Source organism: Sebastes fasciatus, chromosome 6 (assembly GCF_043250625.1).
Source record: "Sebastes fasciatus isolate fSebFas1 chromosome 6, fSebFas1.pri, whole genome shotgun sequence".
Classification (NCBI taxonomy): Eukaryota; Metazoa; Chordata; class Actinopteri; order Perciformes; family Sebastidae; genus Sebastes; species Sebastes fasciatus.
The window spans coordinates 27,901,389-27,921,642 of record NC_133800.1 but is presented as its reverse complement, the minus strand read 5'-3'; the positions used below and the strand labels follow the sequence as shown (position 1 = coordinate 27,921,642).

Below are 20,254 nucleotides of genomic sequence, written 5' to 3'. Positions count from 1 at the left end.
GATTTGTTTCTGATGCTGTCATTTTAATGCTGAAATAAAAAAAAAGGTTTAAAAGTAAAAGCTACTTCTGAGAATGTCCTCGGTGTTTTCAGTTACTCTTTATACCTCTGCAAGACTCCTTCCCAACATCCAGTCAAACATCACGTTCATCCTTGTTTTTAGTTGTGTGTTGATTTCCTGATTTTGATCTTTCCTGGAAACTGTTTTTTGAACAGTACATTTAGACTTAGCATAAACTTAACATAAAATCAGAGTCAAATTCATCCTATGTGTACATATACTTAGCCAATAAAGCTGATTCTGATTCAGTTGTAAATTACAAAAAACATGTTGATATATTGTATATTGTCCATATTATATATTGTCTAGAAAATACCTTTTTAGTCCGTTATCAGTCTACTTTCGGAGTTTTCGTCTTAAAAATTAAAATCTCCACCACTGAGGTAGAATATATTTGTAGTACTTTTATTTGAAACAAAAACCACAACACATTTGCACACTTTGCTAATGTATATAGTTTGTTATTCTATGTTTATATTTTATTTTTCTATGTTAGTTGTAGTAGTCTGTTATATTTATAGTGTATTCTACTATATTCTATAGATATTTATCTCTAGTGTTGATATGTATATTCTGGATAAACTGCTGCTGTAAGATAATAATTTCCCAATTTGGGATCAATAAAGAACATCTATCTATCTATCTATCTATCTATCTATCTATCTATCTATCTATCTATCTGGAAAGAAAAAAAACCTTTGATGCTGCTGCGGTGTTTATATATGTATATGTGCATGTTGTAAATATGGGTACCGATTTTAATATTATTATTATCATTCAGTGGGTTTTATTTTCCATCTTACGTTATGCATTCTATTTCAGTTTTAACTTATTCAGTGGGTTTTATTTTCAATTTTATTTTCCCGTTTTTATGTGTAAAGCATTTCTTGTATTATTATTATTATTATTATTATTAATTTGTCTAATCTTTACCATACATTTTTCACATGTTGTGGAAGTGCAAATAGGAATGCACAGAAGGGATTTACAGAGATTAAAGTATGATTAGCTAATCTCTTGACTGTGTCATAAAGGGCACTATTGGTTTGATTGATTTACTGATTGTGTGAGTCTGTACATTGTTTATGTGATTAAGTGTTTGCAGGTGCTAAGTGGGATGGGTAGAAATTGATTGATTGCAGAAATTGGTTCTCACATTTCAAAGTCAAATTAGTAAATGTGGGGAAAGGATGGCGTGATCAAGCCATTCTCACCTAACTGACAAGATGTTAATGAAAATATATTAACAGAGAAAATGTCTCCATAAGAAATATGAACACACGGAAGGTGTTTAAAAAGCGAAATCAGAAACATCCGGTGAGCCAAACCTAGTGTATTCTTTAGGATTTCAAAATTGACTTTATACTGGATGTAATCAATCATGTCACGTTGGGTTAACAATGATTTGATGACATTTTCACGGCGCACCTCAGTCATCACACCAAAGTAAACAGTAATATTGGCACTGTATTGATCCCATACAGGTGTGCTCTTTCACTCTGTCTGTGGCAGATCACTTCTGGGAAAATGGGTTGCCAAGATGGATGTGCTGGGAGAAAGTACCCGTGTTTTTGACTGATCACCAGAAGATTGTGATTTCATGTTTAGCTTGGAGACTAATTATCACTCAACTAAATGATCCTTTCTGTTTAGGTTAGTTACTTTGAAAGTAGGTCTTGGGTTTTAAAGTCATGTAGATCCAAGAGCACATTTTCTAGTATTATACATCTATGGTCTGTGGTCTATTGGACATCGATTTTAGAGATCCTTGACATGAAAAAGTTTGAGATTGCTCTCAAAATCTGTGTGCTGGATTTTTCTAAATTCCATTTATGTCCATTGCTCACTTTATGCTCCTCTGGGAAGCAGCCGGGCAAAAAGTTTAATAAATAAGTAAATAGTTATAATAGTATGCATATGTATAATATTTAGATTGTTCCACACAGGCCTTTTCGGTAGAGACATTAAATATGGCAATAGAATGGAAACAATTTTGTTTTACTTTTCTACTGCACTTTGTAAGCGAACGTTTTACTGGCATCCGGTAGTTGCTTTTAGTCTACAATTGCGCAAGCGTAACTCTGCTGCTGGGCGCTGACGTTGCAGTGGAACAAACAATTGACTTTCACCTCTTGGCACATGTTCTTTGGGAATATACCTAATCTTAGCACAACATTACTATCCCCTTTAATATACGTCGTCACAGTGGAGTCTATACTCGCCAAAGACTATTCGGACTATTCATCTTATCATGCACCATGAAATAAATCATTGTTCATTGGAAATGGAGTCTCACATTTTAGACTTAGAAGCAAATGAACCAAACCAATAGTTAAGCTCATATAAAGGGCTTCTTGGTGAAACTCTCCTCCGGCATGAGACCTTTATAAATCTATGGTTTTCATGTTGGTTTCCTTTGCTTATTGATTAATGGTCCTCACTGTTCAAGCACAATCTTTTCTTATAAGTATTTGCTGCCTGAGATTTTTAATAGAGGGACTGCTACTTCGACGACAAAAGGAGAAGGTATATAAAAGACTTAATTGTAATTAAACCACTTGTAAATCAGTATTTAAATGTGAACTATAGTCCCCTACTGTATGCGTACACTTTATGACTCAGACTAAACTAACTAATTCAAACTTCAAACTAATTACTTCCCTACATTCCCTTACACTTGGCAACATCCCTGGACTCAGCATATTGTTTTTCATGCTGGGAAACAACTCATTAGTTACAGGATGAAGAATGTGTTTTGATACTTTGCAGTCATCACAAATTGATATAAATGGTACAGATGTAAACAGGAGGGGCGACAGTAAATTGAATACTTTTTCCTGAACTGCATATTTGCGTCAGGCTTTATACAAAATCATGTTTGTTTTTTTGGAAAGTAATATTCCGGCAAAAAACCTTTGGTTGAGAGGATTTGTTTGAACATACAATAATATAAATGATACAAACGTAAAAAAAAGTTTTTACTGTATCACAATCAGCCAAGTAAAAATCTGTGATCTTAGATGCTAATGTAAGGTTGAAGCGAGTAAAATAAAAAGATGTAAAACTTCTTTAATGGCTTCCGCTGTAAAAGAAAGGACACCTTACAAATTACTTCACATTCTACTAATTCGCAAGATTATGCTACTTGTTAAAGACATGCCAGAAGTTCTATTTTTAGATTACATCTATCAACCAAGAGCCTGAGTTATTACCATAGGAACAAGAAGAATCTGCTCACTATCTAACTCCAAAGATTTGCTTTCAATTAAAGGACTATTAAAAATAGATATATTTAAAATATATTAGGTTTTATACATGTCCACAGGGACGCAGAGAGAAAAACAGTGATGGATAAATTAAGCATTTATTCGTCTTCCTAATTTCTTCTTGTAAGGTTAAGTTTAAAGCTCCATTAAGCAATATTTTTTAAGGAAATGTGGAGCTAGTACTGCTAATCCCACTGAGAATCAACACCTCATTACAGCTCTGTACTGCTTTATAAAACTGGGGTCAGTCAAAAATGACCATATCTGCCCAGTCTAAAATGGCTAAAAGTGAACAGAGTTGAGCATCTACTGTAGCGAGCCAAACAAATCAGTAGACTGTCAGCAGACAGACGACCAAACCAGAGCTGAAACACACTTAAACACTTGACAGGTTGTGAGAAAGAAGATTATGATTTCTCCACACAGGTGAAAGTTTGCTTTCTTATGCATTACAACTTGCAAAAATTGGCAGCTGTTTCATCTCAGGGTGAGATTTTCATGGAATTATAGATATTACTGAACACATGTGGTAAGGAGGCAATTTGCTCATTATTTCTATGGAGGGATGGAAACCAGCCTGTGGTTCACTGCAAACTGAAAGGAAAACACATTATCTCACAGACAAACGCATTAAACCAAGAAGCACACAGCTATAAAGAAGAAGATGAGGGTCCACACAGGCAGATCGGAATATTTGCTGAGTTTTTACAAAAACAGCGACTGCCAGAAACAATTTTCGAACCACGATTTCAGAAACACCCAGTACAGTATGTGAAAAACACATCTTGTGCAGCTGAAGACGAATAAACACTGAACTAGAAGCTATTACGCATTAGAAAGGCCATTAAGATTCCCTGAAAGCATTTAATGAAAACTTTAGAGACAATGTATCCAACCTTAATAAATAGGTTTCTTAGAGTGTATTAAGCCAAAAACATGAATATTAATCATATTTCAAAATCCAACTTCCTTTGATCGTCAACTACCAGAGAAATTCCTTCAGTTTTCACATCGTACTACAACATACCAAGAGAATAAAATGCTCTAGCAAAGCAGAAAACAATTAACTAACATTAATTAATATGTCCACGTTTAATGTGCGATGCAGCAATTAAGCCATCTTTTATCTCTGAAGTTAATTGAAAATGCTGGAATGTTTCCAAAGCAAAAGGACAATAGGCAATTACTACATTTCATAAAATGAAATGTCACTTATCTATCAGTGCCTAAACCAAACCTCAGTTCCCTTCAACATGGCATGCCGGGCATTCTTGCACACTCAGCTACATAGTCATTGCGCTGTATTATGCAGTGATAATGAGATATTAGGCTACATCTCATTAAGATAAAGGGAGAAAAATGTCTCTTGGGGTCAGAGGGTAATCCCTGGTTATTGTGTCCTGGCCACAGTGCCAGGCAATTAAGCAAGAGAAAATGAGGACCTAAGGAGCACTGTGAGCTCATTAAAATAGTAAGGTTGGTAATAGGGGGGAATGTGAGTAGTATGGAAGGAATCAGGTATCACAGAAAAGAAGTCATTAAAGTATGAAATTGCCTTTTTGTGTGATATTATAGATATTTTCTTCAGAGTTTGGTTTGCCGGGGTGAAATGTTTGCATTTTGTTTTTCATCCGAGGAAGGAATTAAGAAAATGGTGTGAACTTTCAGGCTCCTAACTTCAGGTATTTACTCATGCATCAGGAAAAATGCAGACGCCAACTTTGCAATGAAGCCAATTCCCTCACACATACAGATAAGAAGCAAACAAGGACGAGTGTCTCATGCCAAAACTGAACCACCAAGTTGATGCTTGCCAGCACCATCCTCCAACCAATTATGATGTATTATGAGAGGTACTTGGCTATCAGAGAAGCCAGCAGATCTGCCCTGTCTCGATGAGTTGCGACATTTCCAGGCACACACAGGCCATTGATTAGCGGGGCTCAACTCACAGCCTGCAGTATATCAGCGCTCAGGGACCGGTAATCAATTCTCTAATGCCGTTTGAGCCTATTCACTGCGGCTATGATCCACTCCTCAGTGTGCAGATACAGATGCACACCCACGTGTACGGACATGAGGATGTAACCAAGGACACACCAAATATAACCCAGATGGCCATCGTAAAAGCAGAGGACAACTCCCAAATATTAACTTACCAAGTGTAGCAGTGATAGGGCACTGTCATCTAATGGCATTATCAAAATGAGTGCAGCTCTCCTGAGGCGGACTCTGGTTTCCTGATTACCTAGCAATGGTGGACCCTGTTCGTGGCCAAATCTGATCAGCATAGCACCAGACGCAGGCATGGCCGGTCAGGAACTCAGCCGCGAGGCCCCTTATCTCTACCGACAGGCTGTTGGTTCTTTATGGGCAATGATGTCCTCCCATGCAGGAATTAATCTGATTGGGCTCTGGTGGAAGATTAAGTTGTAGTAAAACTACTGAATGGAAAGGTGGGGCCTTAACTTCCTTTCTGTGCAACTTGAATCAGATGGAATTACGTTGGGAGACCCTGTACAGATCAGGGAGAGCGAGGACCGAATCTCTGAATGTTCGCTTCAGGCAGGCCATCTGCTGAAATTGACTGACCAACAACAACTTGGAATATTGACTCTGAGAAACTTTAGAAACAAGATAATTTCAACAGTCAAACAAATGTGTGCAATAAAACCCCTCGTAGCCTCAGTCCTAAATTACAACAATATTTAGCGTAATTTTGTTGTTGCTTTCAAATCATCTTCCTTCCAAGCATACACACATTTTCTGAATTATGAGTACTTTTATGTTTGATACGCTTGCTAATAATATTCACATACTTTTACAACAGCGGCATCTTTAGATATACATCACACAATATTTCTAATCATCCCCTGGTTAGATGTGACAACTAAGACAAGAGCATGTGTGTAGCTATTCCACCCGGTTGTTGTTTCTTTTTTTTATTGGTATAAGTTATCTGTCAACTATAACCTATGAATTGATATTTATGTAATCAGTTATTTTATCTATTTTTAATTTTTTTGTTTTTATTTTTTTTTGTGAAATACTAAAAAAAAAATTCTCCCGTTTCGTTGATTATTATTTTATCTTATTTAAATTGTTTTCTATTTTGTTGAATGCTCTGTAACTAAAATTTCTTTAGATGCAAATAAATGAAATAAAAAATAAAAAGTTGCATCTTTAATGCGAGTCTTCTATTTGTAATGGAGTATATTTATAATGCAGAATTGCTAATTTTACTCAAGTAAAAGATCTGAATACTTCCTCCCCTGATAAAATCCCTATAATTATTATTGTCTCTAACGCTAGGTTTGCTGTTGTAATCTATTCATTTTCAAATATCAATATATATATATATGTATATAATATCATTAAAAAATGCTTGACAATGGGTAGATAATGGGAAAAAAGGAACAGAACATTTTTTTATGCTTCTTATTGTTTCAAAGAGGGTTGTTTTAAAGGAGCATGTTAGCTTGTTGACATGTAGACATGGCAGACTACAATAAACGTGACTGTGATGAGGATAGGACTCAAACCCACACATGCAGAGCACAATGGATCAGCAGTCCGTTACCTTAACCACTCGCCCACCTCGTCGTCAGTGTCTGGTTTGTAAGCTGACTACCCAGCGTGTTTTCATAAAAAGCAAAGAAAGTTGAACCAAACTCAACTTTTGACACAGCGTAGGAGTGTTCACATGGGCAATAGCTCGCTCAGACTAATCAATAACACAAAACTTATGAATAAACTGATAAATTAAACTATGATGTTGTTCTTTAGAAAATCATACAAGTATGGAGTTTCAGCAGAGACTCACGTACACGCTTGAGAAAGAGTCTGGAGCTTCTATATCAAAAAATGTTGTTCAACTGATTCTAGTTTAAAATATAGGTTTAAAATCATCACAGGTGTAAACAAACCTTTGACAGCAACATTCATATTCCTGCCTTAAAAGACCTGTCAATCAATGTGAGAGTGATAGCAGCTTCAGATCCTGTGCTTAGAATTTTGATGGTGCTTTGACCTTTTTAATTGTATTGGTATCATGGTTTGGGGCTGTTAAGTAAACACAAAGCACCAACTGTTTGCCATTTAAAATCCAGAAGAGTATAACACTTACTTTGGTGTCTGTGTGTCATCCAAGCGGTTCCCCAGCTGGAACTCGTGGGATTTGCTGCGGTGCAGTGCGGTGAAGCCCGGCAGCAGATGGATGAGCTTGCGGCTCGGCGGAGGTGGCGTGCCCGGGGCCTTCACTTTGTTCCTTCGCCGCATGGGGGGAGTGCCAGGTGGGGTCATGGTGTTGACCACCAAGGGAGTCCGAGGAGGTGTGTGGCCAAAATGCCTCTGGCGGGGTGACGGGGGCAGGGAGCGATGACCAAAGTCCAAAGGAGGGAAGAGCCCTGTGGATGGGCTGTCGACGGTCAGTCGATCGGCATATAAAGGGGGGGCCAGGGCCTGGGGGCTGTGGCACATGTGCTGGTTGTACTTGGACTGGACTTTGGGGCTTTGGGAGAGCTGGAACCGGATCCACTGACTGACCTCTGGCTGGCACACCGGAGTGTTTTCTTTGCCCGATTCAGAGGTGGGCCACTGGATGGACCAGTCCTGCTTCGACTGGCTCCCTGTTGGAAGAGGACAGATATAGAGACTAATTTAATGCCAAAATAACATCTGGTTGTGACAAACTGAATAAAATCCATGTTCACACTAATTACAAACAAACACACACTATCTTCTTGCTTATCTGTAGTGTAGTATCTAGTCATGCAAATAGTTTTAGTTTAATTCTCCCAGGTTTTGAGATATGTGTTAAGTTGTCTGACTCTAAACCTACACAATACAATGGAGGAATGGATTTTTGTTCATGCTGATCACATCTTTACAAAAATTTAATCTGAAAAATTGAACCGCAAATGTTCCAGTTACTCTGGATAATCCATAGACCACATAACTTTCATTGGAGCTACTTTCTACTGAAGAATTAGTCCCAATAAAACTGTTGAAACCTTGTTCTTATGTAAAAAGATGTTGCTGTTGGATTTAACATAAAATATCAGCACTGAAAGTATCTCTATTGTAGAAATCTCAGTGGATGATGTCTCAAAAACCTGGGTAAATAAAAGTAAAACTATCTGCATGTCTACATGCCATTTGTGACAAGTGAGAAAATGTTTTTTTCATAATTTGGGTGAACATTTTTGTGTAATATGGTGTATCAAGTTAAACTAAAGTGGTTCTTTTCATGCACTTAATACTAAAACATCCATTAACTCTACCTCATGATTGCGGCAGTAAGAGTAACCCTGGCAGCAGGCAAACATTTACGACCAGCAAATGTGCTCAATTTGGGTAATGAGGAATTAACTCAGCTGTTATTGGATGTGACCGTATAGTGCAGTGGTGTTCAAATATGCTGATGTGGAGCAGATTAAGCATGAATGGATGGAGCAAGAGAGTGGGGAAAATGGAAGAGTGCACCAAAAACAGAACAGGTCAAAGCTGCATGAGTCATAACACAAGCCAACTTCTACCGAAACTAAACTTTCATTTGAATGAGAAAGAGATAGCAACAGAGGCAAAATAATTGAAGGTGAGCAGCCAAAATGAGTGTTTTTGAGCTCAGATGAAAATACTTTACCTCCGTTACTGTGCAATTTATCCTCCTCAAGTTCTTCTTCAGAAAGAAACAAAAAAAAAAAGAATGTGTTTATTGATCTAGCAGAGGCACAGCTGAAATAGTCTGCAACATCTTACTTGTCTTTCCATCTGCAGTTATGCATAGCCAAAAGGCTGTTCAGCAAAACAAAACATAACGTTGGTAGAATTGATCTTGGGTACATCTCAGCAGATGCAGCATCTCATACATGACTCTGGGCAAAGTTTACCTCACAAGCTTCAAAAACTGCTATTGACCGCCGAGCCATATTTAATGCAAATTTCTGTCAACAACACTACACTTTTTGTTTTGTGTCATTATTTTTCTTCTCTGCGACATTGTCTCCAAGGAACTATAAGCATCAAAAACACAAACTTCAAACACAATATCAACACCAGCAACATCAAATGAACCACACAAAATATCTCCCATAAAAGGTCCCAGTGGAATTGCTAAACTTGATGGAAAAAAAAAAAGCCCGCAGCCTTTCCTATTCTGTAATGTTATGAAGAAGAGGCCGGGAGGAACGATGAGTTGTGGGAAGAGACGGCTGCAATGACACAAGGGACGCAATATGCAGGGATTTTCAAGGGTCTCATTTTCTTTTTTTTTAAATATACTTTAGTCATCTCGGCGGGGGGGTTCTTAAATTTCCCATTAACAACCCAAAAAAAAAGACTGCAAGTTTTCATTCACCAAAAATTATGTTTAGCGCTACTGAAAAATAGCAAAACAATTTGTTTTAACTGAAACAGTGATGCAGTTAATGTCCTGAGGCTGAGAGGGTGTAATATAGAGTAGCAAAGGACTTTGGGCATCCTTGGTTCCTGAGGTAAAAGTAGAATTCAGCACTTGGGCATTAAACTCTCCTGGTTGGACAAAGGATGAGCAGCTGCCTCAGGAAATATCTGGGGGTTATTTTATAAAGTAAAATGTTCCAATCATCAAGCTTAAAATTCTGTTGCGTGCACTGCAAATGGCAACCAGAAGATAACAATTTGTAGAAACCTGATGATACTTTTAGGCCCTGTCTACATGTAAACTGATATTTTCCTCTACGTATTGGCCTCTCGTCCACACGCAACGTTTTGGGTCACAAAAACGGATATATTTGAAAACGCCTTCTAAGGCGTAGATTTTTAAAAACTCTGGTTACTTTGTATCTGTGTGGACATATAAAACTGAGTGGGCGATGACGTCCTCTCCTCATTTCACGCATACCCATCGTTGCTTTGTGTAATGAGTGTGTAATGTGTGAGAGAAGAGTTTGCCAGAAGAGTTTCTCCTCTTTGCTTCTATAATCTTTGATTACAGTAAACCAAATGATCACTGGTCAATGGTCACCGTTTAGTTCCTGCTCTCCGGCTGAAGTTATTTTTTCTTATCAGTGAACCTGGTGTTGTCTTTGGTTGTCTTGGAAACCTGCTGGTTTTCAGCACTGCAAGGCACATGGTTATCTATCCCCTACAGAACATGTTTGTGTGATATGGAAACCTTGAGATCTTACGTTTGAAGACATGTAGCCATATTGATATTTTACTTTGACTGATGTTCAACAAATACGCATCACATTTGCAAGGATTGATTAGTCCCTGCAATATAGACCCTGTTGATAACTGTTATTCACGCCTATGGATAGTAATCAGTAGGGTCTCTAGAGTGAAGTGGTCACTGTCGCTCTGCCCTCAGTGTGGCGGCCTGAGGACCACGCTCACACTTGTGCCTGAACCCACATTATGAGGACCACATATCTCAACCCTAAAAACCCCTTCAGAAAGACATCAAGATGCAGAAAGGAGGAGTGGACCCAAAAGGCCACTCATCCACATATGTAGGGAAAGATGAGGGGGATGCTCAATCAAGCCTCCTTCATTAGCAGGAATAAAACCACAATTGGCCACTCAGAAATGTAAAAGTTCAGCTTGACCCCATATGAACGACTGAAACTAATCAACGGCCACTGAAGAGTTCACACCACTGAAAATACAGATGAGAGGCTACAGAAAGCTGATTGCTTTTGGTCAGGTCTAGAGGTGCTTAATACCCGACACATGAGGTGCCAATTTGTACTGTCCATTTCACAATTAGCACCTTGCTAAATCTAACAAGATAGTTGTCGACCAATCACTTTTGATTTCCAATGACGAGCTTCCCTTTGGTAATTATATTCTTGCACGAGGCAGCCTCACTTTCAAAATGCTTTTGACAGTACTTATCAAGCTGATACCCAAGTGAAATTTCTCTGGAAGAGAAGCAATGAACTTGAATCACACTCATGCAACTGTTACTTCAAGTAATGAGTCAATTCATCAAGCGCACTAGTATCTTAGCAACTGCTTCAGCAAAATAGTAACAAGACTTGACTTATGAATTTCTTGTTTCACATAATCTCACCTAAGCAAAAGCCTCAGGCAAACCAAAAAAAATAAAGTCGCTGACAAATGAGATGAAGAACACAGACCGAGCATAACCCCTTTGAGGACTGTGATTTAAGTTAATTTTTGTGGCTTTTGCTTGTTAGAGAGTTTTAGAAGTTACTTTTAATGCAGAGCTTTGATAGAAAAAAAGTATAGCCTTGTAGTTTATCACAACTTCTAGAAGCCATTTCATCAGAGCAGAAGCCTGCTGATATCAAGGCTCGACTACGCTCAATCAATTTCTGTGAAAGTATTCTTACTGCTGCGGAACTCACATTACATTGCTTTTCTTTTACTTCCTGCTACTTTTCTTGGAGATGCATAAAGTAATATTCAGACTTTATCATAGTACAAAATGATCATGATACATTTGCAACCAATTTTCATTATAAACTGCTTTGAGCAAGCTATGAATGTCACATTCTCTAGCAAGAATGTCCTCATAGACCAATCTTCCTTCCCATATATTAGCCAGTGTTGTAGTCAAGACCACCTAAATGGAGAGTGTATCGAGACCAAGACAGGACCAAGACTTTCAACGGTTCAGACCAAGTCAACACCAAGAACAGACCTGTGCGAGTCCCACACTGCATGACCGAAGGGTCAAATGTGGAACAATAGACTGTATATAAGAAGTGGACGTAGTCCCCGTGACGTCACCCATTGGTTTGTAGACTACGGTTTTGAAGCCTCGAGTTTGGCATTTTGGCTGTCACCATCTTGTTTTTTTGCAACCAGAAGTGACACAAGAGGGTTGAGCTAAGTACAACCAAATGCTAAATAAGACATTTTTTAAATGTTACAATTAACTTTCATGAACTGAAAACACACTGTGAAAGGGTTAAAATTGTAAGATGAAAACGCTGACAACTCCCAGACCGGACAACGCCGTGGTAGCAGCCTGTCAATCATTAGCTATCCACACCCTAAAGCAGGGGTCACCAACGCGGTGCCCGCGGGCAACAGGTCGCCCGTAAGGACTAGATGAGTCGCGCGCTGGCCTGTTCTAAAAATAGCTCAAATAGCAGCACTTACCAGTGAGCTGCCTCTATTTTTTTTAAATTTTATTTATTTTATTTTTTTGCTATTGTTGTTTAAATCAGACTTGCATGTAACTTACAAATGACAACATATATATATAAAAACACTTAAAATTTAAAATGTTTTTTGTGTTTAATATAAATGAACTCTGACCTAGTATAGTTTAAAGGTCAGTATTGTGCGCATGACCAAAACGTAGCGTTTGTTGCGCTCATACAAACAAGCTAGCAGACGCAACGAAAATGAGGAGAAGAGTTACCCCAAAAAATGGCAGAAAAAAGAAAGAAAACATATCATTTTCACGACGAATGGGAGGTAGAGTTTTTTTTTACCACTGTGAAAGGATCCTGCGTGTGTCTCATTTGCGGGGCAACTGTGGCGATAGCAAAGCGGCACAATGTGGAGAGACATTTCACTACATGTCACACAAGCTACCATGCTAACTACCCACCGGGCAGCGCACTGCGAGCAGAAAAAGCCCGCGAGTTAAAGGCAGCTTTGTGCAAACAGCAGTCTTTTTTCACTAGACCGGTTAAAAACTCCCAAAAAGCAACCGAAGCCTCGTTTAGAGCTACGCAATTCTTGATGAAGAAAAAGAAGGCATTTACAGACGGGGAGGTTGTCAAAGAAGCAATGATGATAATTACTAAAACTGCTTGAAGACGAGAAGTATGGAACCGATGTACTCTCCAGTCTCTCCAATGTTCAACTCGGGGCAACTACAATGGTAAGAAGAGTGTCGATGATGTCTGGGAACTTGGCCGACCAGCTGGACCGTGATCTGGCGAGGTGCCGGTGGTTCAGCATCCAGTGTGACGAGTCGGTGGACAGCAGCAGTACGGCTCAGCTGATGGTCTTTATCCGGATGGTGTTTGATGATTTCTCCACAAAAGAAGAACTTCTGACACTACTGCCCCTGAAGACAACTACGAGGGGAGTTGACATTTATAACGCAGTGAAGGAGTTTTTGGTGGAAAAAAAGGTGCCGCTGGAAAAGCTGGTATCAGTGACTACGGATGGGGCTCCTGCTATGATCGGCCGACACACAGGATTCGTTGCTCACTGTAAAGCTGACCCAGAGTTCCCAAACTTTCTGCAGTACCACTGCATCATACACCAGCAGGCCTTATGTGCAAAAGTGATCTGCTTTGAGCACGTAATGACTCCCGTCGTGAAGATCATAAACAGCATCCGCTCCAGAGCTAAACAGCACAGAACATTCAAGGTACTTTTGGAGGAGCTGTCAGCTGAATATGATGACCTGCTACTACACACAGAAATCCGATGGCTCAGCAGGGGACGAATTTTGCAACGTTTTTTGTCACTTTTGGGTGAAATCAAAGAGTTCATGCAGTCCAGAGGTGAGGACACCGTGCTGCTGGAGGACACTGAGTGGATACTTGACCTTGCATTTTTAACGGACATTACTGGGAAACTGAACAGTTTGAACTGTGAGCTGCAAGGCAAAGGTAAAACTGTCGCCGATATGATAAGTGCTTTAAATGCATTTAAAGCTAAGATGAACCTTTTCTCTGTGCATTTACAGAGAAAAAAAGTGCTGCACTTTCCCTCTGTGCAGATGGTGCTGAAAGACAATGCTTCTGCATCTGAGGCTTTTGACAAAGTTGCAGAAAAGTACTCTCAGGTCATAAACAGAGTTGGGCAAGAGTTTGAGAACAGGTTTTGTGACCTGGATCAGCTTGAGCCATGTGTGTCGTTCATTTCTAATCCTTTCATGAACGTGGACATATCATGTATTGCTGAGCAGTTAAGTGCAACATTCAGCCTGGATGCTGAACAGGTGGAGATTGAAATTGTAACACTGCAAAATGACCTCCACCTCAAAGCCCATCAGGCTGCACCAAACTTTTGGTGCCTTCTTGACACAGAAAAGTACAGTGGTGTATGCGCAGCAGCTATGAAGGTTGCAAGCCTGTTTGGTTCAACTTATCTTTGTGAATCAGCCTTTTCTGACATGAACTTCATCAAGAACAAACACAGAACACGCCTCACTGATGCACATCTGCAAGACTCACTCAGAGTTGCAGTGTCAAGTTACACACCAGAGTACAACACACTGGTTAACAGCATGCAATGCCAGGCTTCCCACTAACTGACAAAGAAACAGATAACAGATTTGGTGTCCAGTTCAAAGTGTGACATGATTTATTTAAAAATTTGAGAGTTGATTTTTGTATTTTACATGAGTTATTATTTGTACAAACATGGTGCAAAGTAATTCATGATTTGTTAAAAAATGTTAGTGGCTAGCTAGTTAAAATGGGATATTGTGATTTCACAAGACTGTCGTAGAAGTGATCATTTTCAAATGTTTGAAAAATTTGAAAAACATGTGCACTTAGAGAAAATATAAAAATAAAGTGTTGCATATTGATATTTATCTGTTTCTATATATTTGTTGTGAGAAATCATTAACATGATCAGTGTTTTCACAAAGATAAATATCATTAATTATTAATAATAACATAGAGTTAAAGGTAAATTGAGCAAATTGGCTATTTCTGGCAATTTATTTAAGTGTGTATCAAACTGGTAGCCCTTCGCATTAATCAGTACCCAAGAAGTAGCTCTTGGTTTCAAAAAGGTTGGTGACCCCTGCCCTAAAGCATACCCTGCTTTATGGTCTATTTGACTCTAAATGGGACCATAATTTACTAAATGAACATCATGTTGTTTTGAAGATGGCTTGAAACTAGTAATTGAGACCATAAACTCATGTTTACAATGTTTACTGAGGTAATAAATCAAGTGAGAAGTAGGCTCATTTTCTCATAGATTTCTATACAATCGGATTGGCTTCACTTTCCAGACTCGGAGGTTGTCCACTGTGTGGAACATGCAAACCATAGGCAATCCTCAAATTGATCTGAAAGATCCACATTCCCATAAAAACACCCACAGAAAACAAATGAAGATTCCTCTCCATTTACCTCTTTTATTGTCATATCTACTGTGTAAGTGAACCATGAGAAATGTCTTGATAAAATAATCAAAAGGCATTGCAGAGGTGAATTTTTTCGTGTGGGAATTTTCCTTTTTTTCTATGAGCAATCACAGTAATGATGTTAACAAATAAATCAGACAATCAGGCAATTTCGTTATTTAGATATCCCCGCAGTTGTGGCGTTGACGGGAGACAAGGTCAAGTAAAAACGTGGTAGATTTCGAGACAGAAACCTTCAAAAAGTGGTGTTGAGACCAGTCTCAAGATCAACATATCGAGTACAACAACACTGGTATTAGCAGAAGCTGTTCCCGTTTATGCATAACTTTAGATGTAATTTTGGAGCCACCTCATCATCAATCTTCCATTCTCTCCCCTCACTTGAATAACCCTGCATCTCAACATCAACTGTCGAACCAAACAATGCACCTGAAGCATTTAGCTTCTCCTCTGCGGTGATTAATGCAAATGACACACCCCAACACCATTAATGGGGCAATCTTAACATGCGGTGACGCTTTGAGAAAGGCAGATAACAGCTTCATAATTGGACTAATTACCTCTGGATGTGTCGCTTCTTTAGGCTAAATGGCACTGAAATGCCACCGGGGACAGTACCTGGTTTATATTACTGCCACTGTAAACAGGATTTGGCGAAAAGGGCAATGCTGCGTTCAATAGATGCAGGGTTTGTGGACGTTCTTGCAGTGTAATCAGTGGGACTCAAAGTTCTACTCTGCTAATTAGTTAACAGCCATCAAGGACCACCCAGGGGTGTTCAGGAAGATGGGTGTTGGGGGTTCGGTCAATGCTTCTTCTAGTCGTCTTCCTCCCCTGTTGCATCTGCTCTTTTCTTCTCGACATGACAACGTTTCTTCTTCACCTCCTGTCGTCATGCCTCTTTCTCACCCTAATTTTTCCTCTCATGTTATTCCGAGTACTTCTTCCCCCACATGCCTCCTTCACTTTCCTTTCTTCTCTTCCAATCTCCTCTCTCGCATATTCAGTGCCTCCCTCTCCTCTGCCTTTCTTCATCTCCTTTTCTTGCTGATGGCATTTGAAGCCAATTAGGTGTTTGTATGCATGTGAAGCTGTCTTAAGGCCGGGCACGGGGACATTCCTTTTTAGCTATCAAAGATTACAAAAGGAAAGGCACCAAGGAGACCTGTCGTGCAAAGCAAGGATCAACACTATTAGCCCTGATCAACAGAAGAACTCATATTCAAGAAATTGTCCATGTGAAAATGTTTGTGTGTGTGTGTGTTTGTGTGTGTGTGAGGACTTGTGGGGCGGGCTGGATAATGTGTGTATATTGCGGCACAAAGGACGGACCGGCTGCCTCCGAATTGTATGACTCATCCTCATTGCAACTCGTGGACTGCAATCCCAAGAGCCTGTAGTGAAAAATTCTATTAACTTGCATTAGTTTCCTTCCTCCACCATTACACCACAGAGCAACATACATTCACTTATTATGTCCTCTATTTCTCCGGTTATGTGATGTATAGCCTAAACTGCCAAGATTGTAAAGTATATGAATGTCCATGTCTGCCAATTTTAACATAATTCCTGATGACTCATAAACTGGAACAACATATTTTCTTTGGAAAAAAACAAACATGTGGCATAAATCTGTAAATCCTTTTCTGTGCTCTCATTCATGATGGTTGAATATATCTGTACTTTTGCAACAACCTCCAGATATTTTAAGAGGAAAAAATATAACTCTTTAAAAAGACTCAAGATGTAAGAACATCCTCCGCTGCTTGCTTAGCAGTGTTAGGCCGTGTAACCCTTAAAAACACATGCACATCTTCCAGTCTTGTATATATACATGCTGACCCACGCACACACAGATGTGCAAATGTGGCGATGTTTAAAAAACTATGACATATCTCGCTCTCCAAGCTTCATCTGCGTAAGAATACGAAGAACCCTGCAGCACAGTCTTTATTTCTCTCGGGTGAAACAGCCTCTCACCGCCCCGTGTGGTGGTGGTGGTGGTGGTGTTTCTGTGGCGCATTCACACATCTCTAGCCAGCCCCCCCTTTTAGAGAGCCCATTAGTGGCTCTTTGTGGCCAGACCCTGCCTTTACAGAGCCAGAGAGGGAGAGGGGAGTACGGTTGAGGCAATGAGTGAAAGAAGAGAGGCACAGAATAGAATGATGAACAATAATCAGAAAGACGGGAAAAAGAGGTAGACAGTGAAGAAATGAAACAAACTCAGAGAAAGACAAAAACAGAATAGACGTTTTTGGTAAATTCTGAAAAGTAGCAGATTCTTTTAAGGCAGTTTCTGGTCCATACGAGCGGCAGAAACCTGCGTCCCCACAGACACACAGCCATCCAACGTTAAAGATCAACGTAAGCGCTCTGCATATATTGACCGCTATCTCTCCTTGTAAAATGTCTGGTGTAATCTGTCACACCGGTGTTGACACAAGTTTATCAACCAGTGGGAAAATTTCCTCACCGTGACATCCCTATGGGGGAGATCATAACCCATATCTCTGTTCAAAGATGTGTTTTTGGAGTGACAGGCCTCCATGATCTTTAAACCCTCCCCAGTCTATGCTAGGGCTGTCACTTTTCATTCGAAATTTCTACTGCAGCTCTATCTTGGGAGAAAATGTAATATTCAATCTGTATTAATGATGTTTGAATTCAAAATTGGCAGTGTGTAGGTTCAACAGTCCATACTTTGTACGCCACTGAGGGGGCTTTTCCTAAATATGCACACATTGCCTGTCCTGTTGCCCTCTGAGTAAACTAGCCGTTCAAGGTTCAATTCATTCATCCATAAAAACATGAAATTTTACAGTGCTACGTACCCAATCAGCCACTGCTGATTACAAAACATAGTAAATAAATATCCATAAAATGAAAGTGTAGATAAAAAGACTTAAAACTATAACTTTGCTGCATGGATAATCATGACAATAAATCTAAGAAGTTATGTCAGCAATGTAAGCATTTTGGTGAGGAATCATTCAACACCATAGATGTTAAGACCAGAAAGCACACTGCTATAACCACAGGGACCCTCAAAAACATCCTAGTGAGACCAGAGTCTTCAAATCACAAGGAGTCAGCACTTAAACACCTCTATCCTCTTTGTTGTTACATCGTAAAGACAGCAACTTCCCTGTGGTGAAAACTGGAGTATGACATGTCATGTTGTAAGGAACACTATACAGGTCAACGGCAAGGACCATGGACAGCGACTCGATGAACACAGGGAACATAAGCTGCCTGTGAACACCAGACCAAAATGAAAACCAGTCAGAAAGGGCGCAGAAGAACAATTCACATCCGAACAATTGCTATTGACGGCTGGAAAGTAGTAAATAATCTTCCAGCAAATTCAGCACCTGCTACAGGAAAGAGCTGCCGTTAACTGAATCGTAGGCCAGTGGTGAGAGGGCAATGGGTTGGGGGTTTCAAGAAGATGACAGTTAGCAGCTGGACAAATCTCTTCCTTTAGAGCCTGCACTATAGTTGCATCTGGGCAATAAATGTAAAAAATAAAAATCAATATGTATCAGATGCAGATTTAGTTATTGCCATAACCAAACTGGATTGTTTTGCACTTATTCTGATTTGAAAAATAAAAATCTACATCAGGTGCAAGGGGAAAAAATCAAGACTGGGATTTTTTCTTTTAGAAGCAGTGCTGTGAACATAGCCAAAGTCCGAGACAGTGACGGCAAAAGAGAGCTGGTCTCCAGAGATGCCACAAGCCTGACTGGTCTGAATCCAGCTGGACTGAGGCATAGGCGGCTGGGACCCCCTGACGGACTCTGCCAGAGGACGCCTGCCTGTCTGCCTGTCTCTCTGGACATCATCCGCCTCCGTCCCCAATCAAGCCAATGAGACAGAAAGGAAGGAAGTTAGAGAAGCACACAGGTGGCGAGCAACTCCAGCACAGCAGTCTGACAAACGAGCAACAGAGAGGTGTGAATATTTGGAGAGGACAGCTGAGTACCTGCAGAATCACAAAGAGCCTGGTTTTTAGGACTGTGCCGTAAAATGACCTGTTTGTCTGAATGCCTGAATCCTTATTCATTACATAAAAAATAAAAAAATGCTTTGCAGAACAGCCAAGTTGAACCTCCTCTAATAAAACACTCTTTTAATAAAGCACAGATTTGTTAAGGGCACATTGAAGAAAAACTACTCATCAAGTTAATTTGGTTAATTATTCAGCGGAGCCTTTCGACTGAAAGGACATCTGTTACAGAAGAGTGTGTGTGCGTGAGTGTTTGTGAGTGTGTTTTTGTGTGTGTGTTTGAGTGGGAGTAGAGGAGAAACAGATATGTTATCAAACGGGTTTACAAAAGGTTGATACCAAACCGAACAACCCAGGTTTAGTGATGTTCTACTGCCCCCTTCTGGTTCATTTGTATCATTGCAGAAGCTTTGACCTGACAGACTGAAAACAAAGTGTGGCCTGTAACGCCACCTGGTGTCCAACCATGAAACAACAGAAACGCACTTTTGGCATCACAGCAGATGCTTCAGCAAGTCCACATTGTTTGTAAAAGCCACAAAAAATACAGGTTGACCATCTTTAAATTAATTCTTAGGAACATAATGTTGGAAAAACAAAGATCTTACACCCCTTACACTGTGAGATAGACAATCTCTACAATTAAAAATCTGTCTTTAAGCAACAAAATAGGAGAGAAAATGCAAAATGTTTGGGTCCATAACACCCACACGGCATCAAATGTCACCTAACCCAATAAAGCAACTTCAGCCTCTCCAATATATTTTTCCATTTTAACGAAATATCCCCATCATTTGCACATATTTTACTCTGGAAGTAGCGTGGGTTAGGGCT

The 20,254-nt window shown here is 39.6% G+C and overlaps 1 protein-coding gene across 4 annotated transcripts in view; it reads right to left on the bottom strand.

Moving 5' to 3' along the window:
- The window catches only part of ksr2 (kinase suppressor of ras 2), a 119,573-nt gene that overhangs the window by 77,115 nt on the left and 22,204 nt on the right, over positions 1–20,254 (bottom strand). For 3 of the 4 annotated variants that reach the window (XM_074638983.1, XM_074638984.1, XM_074638982.1), the window contains exons 4-5: positions 8,971–9,006; positions 7,453–7,954 (exon numbers count right to left, since the gene is read on the bottom strand). In XM_074638983.1, the coding sequence (XP_074495084.1) occupies positions 7,453–7,954; positions 8,971–9,006 (538 nt within the window). The remainder of the gene's footprint in view (positions 1–7,452; positions 7,955–8,970; positions 9,007–20,254) is intronic. The other variant, XM_074638985.1, reaches the window with a different exon arrangement.